Below are 4,629 nucleotides of genomic sequence, written 5' to 3'. Positions count from 1 at the left end.
AAAAAAACGAAAAGTGGGGGGTTGACCTAAAAATTCGTTTTTTTTAATTTTCTTTCGTATTTTTCATATTATGGTTATAATATTCGAGCACAATATATAGCACAAACCTAGCACAATTCAGCACAACCGTGAAAATATGTTAATTCTAAAAGTGGAGGGCTAACTTCTAATAGGTAGAGTTGCGCGTGCGCGAGACGAACAAGTACGAGCCTGCGGCTCACCGAGCGCATTCGTTTCTGGTCCTTGGGCGAAGTATCAGCGTTCTCGTATGTGAGACGGTCCGGTAGATTATTCGAGAATAACGAGTCGTAACGAGTGGCGAATATTCTGACTGTTCCGTTCTTTCCCACTTTGAGTAAAATCGTCTATCTGCTACGTTGCGAGCAGATTACTTCTACGAGAGAGAGATTGGAATGAGCATCCGCCACGAGACTATACCGGCCCAACGCACGACCACGCCATTGCCGCTTCGTGTTACAGCACGAAGGAACAGCCGCTATTGAGGTCCGCCATTGCTGCTTCGTGTTACCGCACGAAGGAACAGCCGCTATTGAGATTCATGGGATGCCTTACGGGCTACAAGAGAGAAAGAGATCCTTATACTAAGGATCTATCATTCAAGCTGAGATTTCTTCTATTACGAGGTAACTCTTAGAATTCTGACAACCCATAGAACATTACCGAGTTGCTACGGATTAGCGGGAGATCGGGATTTACAATCCTGTACGGAGTTGGTCTTTCATGACCGTGCTTTTCGTTCTTGAGTTTCAGGAATCACGAGAGTTACGCGAGGACTACGTTCTCAGAGAGAGATGCCTTCTATCAGCCGATAGTCCTGGCATCACATTTCAAGAGTTAATCGATTCAAATCTGAACACAGTAAACCTTTTTTCTTTTCCTTACGGTTGCAACCGAGATAATTATTCCTTTTCTTTAACGTGCAATTAATTCATGTTTGATAAGGAATTACTGTCATTTGTGCGAAAGAACATTCGTTTTACTTATATGAGACTTTGCGTTACTTATATTCCGTTACTAAAGATTACTTCACGTTATCTTTAATTGAGAGATTACTACGCATGTTTGCTTATTTCATAACATCTATTGTGTATATATATATATATATATATATATATATATAAACGGATTCATTTCGAATAATGCAAGACTGCGGCGATTAATGATATATATAATGTGTATAGATTGATACATCTTTCCTTATCGAGTATGATATTTATTGAACTGTAACGTAGTAGAACTTAGTATATTATTTCTTTCACATTCTTGATTACTTTCTGAATTTATTTTGCAAAGATTATCTACATTAAAGGCTATTGGTTATTCGAGCGAGAATGAAGTTACGTTACTAAGAATAACACGACGTATTAATCTATCTCTGACATGTTCTTGATTTACTATAAATTTATACTTATTCATTTATGTGTGACAATTTACTTATTCATTTATGTGTGAAAATTTACTTTATTCTATATGTGATATGATTCATACGAATGGTCTAATTATCTGAACTTCTTATGATGCAATCTATAATCTGATAATCATTTTATAGTTAAAAATTACATACAACAAAGAGAAAGGTCAAACGAAGATCTCTTATTCTAAGAGATCAAAATCTAGAATTCACTGAATGAACTGAGTATTACGAGTTGTATTTATTTATTCAAGCTATGGAAAAGACCATTCGAGTCTGAGAGTTATTTCTATGTATTATGTGATTTGCTTTCTATATTATGTGAACTATTTCAAACAAGTTTAACGATTCATTACTCGGAAAATTCAACTGGATTTGTGAAAATATGATATCTCCCTCGAACAGTAAGGTATGTGTCGTCTCCTCCCTTCTTTAAATCTAGAGGCCAGGCTCATGCGTGAGCTTGTACTTAACATAATGTCTTAAGATATTAATACGGCTCTGTGATTGGTTCATAACAAATTAAAATCGTACTTAAGACGATCTTAAATATAAGAACCGACTATGAATACCGTCCTTAATTTTAAATATTTTGTCATTAAAGTAAACATATGACATATTAATAATAAAAAAAAAATAAATTCAATTAATGGAAAATAAAACCACTTTTTGCTTAAGAAAAAATCGATAAAAATTATAACGGAGTAACCGGAAACACGATGTGCACTTTCCCAGGTAAACAAAGCAAGCTTGATCAAATGTTCGAATGACGGAGGGAACAGTGTTCTATAAAGCAGTACGTACGCCAGCTCTCTAAACCGAAAATATATACCCCTCTTACGCCTACTCTTACTCCTTACTCCACGCTTACTCCGTGTATTGTAGGGCCAAAGCACATAACATGGCGTAGCGATATACGATCTCGACAGTCGTGGTCGTGGACGTAAATAAAGCTTTGACGTGTCCTGACTGTCAGAATACGGCAAAGTTTTTGCGTTTTTACTTACGTCCACAACTACAACTGTCGTATATTGCTACGCCATGTTATATGCTTTGGATTCGGATTTGTAACGTGCAATAATCAATTTATTTTAAGATAATTCTTATTACCCCGTGGTTCCTATTCCCCCGTCCTCCCTTATAAGGACTTTTGTTTTTTTCAGTTAACGTACGCTAAATTTGTTGCAACTATACTTGTTAAAACATTTTGTAATAACATTTTAATATAAATATAAAATTTTTATCATATTTATCATTATTTACCATTATTTTTTACCATATTACCAAATGTAAATTATTATAAATATTCAGAAATTTTATATTATATAAGATTTAGAATCTTTTTCTCCTCATCATTCTATTTTGCTCATAAAATTTCCTCTATATATGAAAAAGCCATGCCATGCTATTTTACGTTGGTGTAATTTAAAAACAAGGTGGCTTTGAAAAGGAGTAATGGCAAGAATATGTAATAATGATGGGGAAACAATGTACAAGTTTTCTAATTTGCACACTTTTTTAATTGATTAGACCCAGTTTTATACGCGATCAAAGGGAATTTACACACACACACACACACCGACATTTAAAACAATGCGATTTTCCGACGTTTTAGAACATTCTAAACATATTAGCATAAAAAACTAAAAGACAATTTTTCTTCGGTCTGTTCTACTCCTATGTCATATATTTAATTGTTTAAGATTTGGTTGATTGGACCTAGTTTTATACGCAATCAAAAGTCTATATACGAGGTTTACGAAAACAAAGCTCTTTCTACGAGGAAGCAAAAATAATTTAAAACTATTACCTATATGAAAAAGAATACCCTTTTATTCAGATATTTAAAAAAATCTAGATTTACTTTGAAAAAAAAAATCATACCACTTATATCCTTCGTTATTATAATTCGCAAGTAATTCTACATTTCTTAATATTGAATACAATTCTTTATAATTTAATTTGTTCTTAATTTTTTTTATTTTTGTATATCATCTTAATATATTAACATTATTACTGTCTAGTGTTTAAATAACAAACAATTTTTTTTTATGGCGTTATTAAGGATAAGTGTTTAATCCGAGAAAAAGACGAAATGGAGGAAATATTTCTACAAGATTTTGGCAAGAAACCTGGAGAAATGTTACGCAAAATTGAACCCGAGCCAGTTGCGGCTGCCAGTTTAGCTCAGGTATTAGAAACCGCGCGTACACAACCGTGTCTCTTGATAAAAAGTATATATAGATTTACATTCTCCTTTTCTTAATTATATTCTGTCGAACCAAATCTCTCATAAGACCGTTTCAAAAATTTATTTTAAAAGTTAATTTATTAATTTTATTCTTGGATAGGTATACAAAGGTACAACTCTAGATGGGGACACAGTAGCCATCAAAGTACAATACATTGATCTTCAGGACCGATTTATATCAGATCTAAAAGCAATAGTACATTTGTTACAAGCCGTTACTGTTGTACACCCAAAATTCGATTTGCATTGGGTACTTGATGTACGTATATTATATACATGTAACACATTTATTGTTATTTGCAAATATAGGTATGTATCTATATATAAAAAATATATAAAAATCACATATATATATAAGAAAGGCTGTGAGAGTCAGACGCGTGCGTAATATTAGAATCACTGATTTATTGCTTATTGCATTTTACATCCATCCATCCGTATGTTTCGGTTCAAGTTTGAGCCATCTTCAGCGGTATAATATTAATAATAACATTCTCGCGTTCCACAGTGGTGAGCTTCATAATTAGAGATTTCAGAAACGAAATTGAAACAACTTAGACTAAGAGATTCATATGTCAAGTAGTCTAGAGAACGAGAACATCGAAACATAAAGCCAAACGAAGTAAATATAAAATTATGTTGTGGATCGTGTCGACAAGATAACTGACTACTTCACATGGATCTCTTAGTCTAAGTTTGTTTCAATTTCGTTTCTGAAATCTCTAATAACCATGAAACTCACCACTGTGGAACGGAGAACGTTATTATTAATATTATACCGCTGAAGATGGCTTAAACTTGAGCCGAAACGTACGAATAGATGGTTGTAAAACGCAATAAGTAACAATTAAATCAGTGATTCTGATATTACGCACAGAGAACCGCGTCTGACCCTCACAGCCTTTCCAATTTCTTATTTTAATTTCGAGGATTCTTTGACTTAATC

At 33.4% G+C, this 4,629-nt stretch overlaps 1 protein-coding gene across 2 annotated transcripts in view; it reads left to right on the top strand.

Annotated features, from left to right (window-relative positions):
- Positions 1–670: 670 nt before the first annotated feature.
- Positions 671–4,629, top strand: part of LOC112468372 (uncharacterized aarF domain-containing protein kinase 5-like) — a 6,597-nt gene continuing 2,638 nt past the window's right edge. The window contains exons 1-4 of one of the 2 annotated variants that reach the window (XM_025037507.1): positions 1,194–1,841; positions 2,168–2,228; positions 3,498–3,623; positions 3,784–3,942. In XM_025037507.1, the coding sequence (XP_024893275.1) occupies positions 2,199–2,228; positions 3,498–3,623; positions 3,784–3,942 (315 nt within the window). In that variant the 5' untranslated portion in view covers positions 1,194–1,841; positions 2,168–2,198. Of the gene's footprint in view, positions 880–1,193; positions 1,842–2,167; positions 2,229–3,497; positions 3,624–3,783; positions 3,943–4,629 lie in introns of those variants that run through there. The other variant, XM_025037505.1, reaches the window with a different exon arrangement.

The sequence above is a fragment of the Temnothorax curvispinosus genome, unplaced genomic scaffold (genome assembly GCF_003070985.1).
Source record: "Temnothorax curvispinosus isolate PA1 unplaced genomic scaffold, ASM307098v1 QBEX01018417.1, whole genome shotgun sequence".
Classification (NCBI taxonomy): Eukaryota; Metazoa; Arthropoda; class Insecta; order Hymenoptera; family Formicidae; genus Temnothorax; species Temnothorax curvispinosus.
The sequence above is the reverse complement of the archived record's forward strand: the minus strand, read 5'-3'. Positions and strand labels throughout refer to the sequence as shown.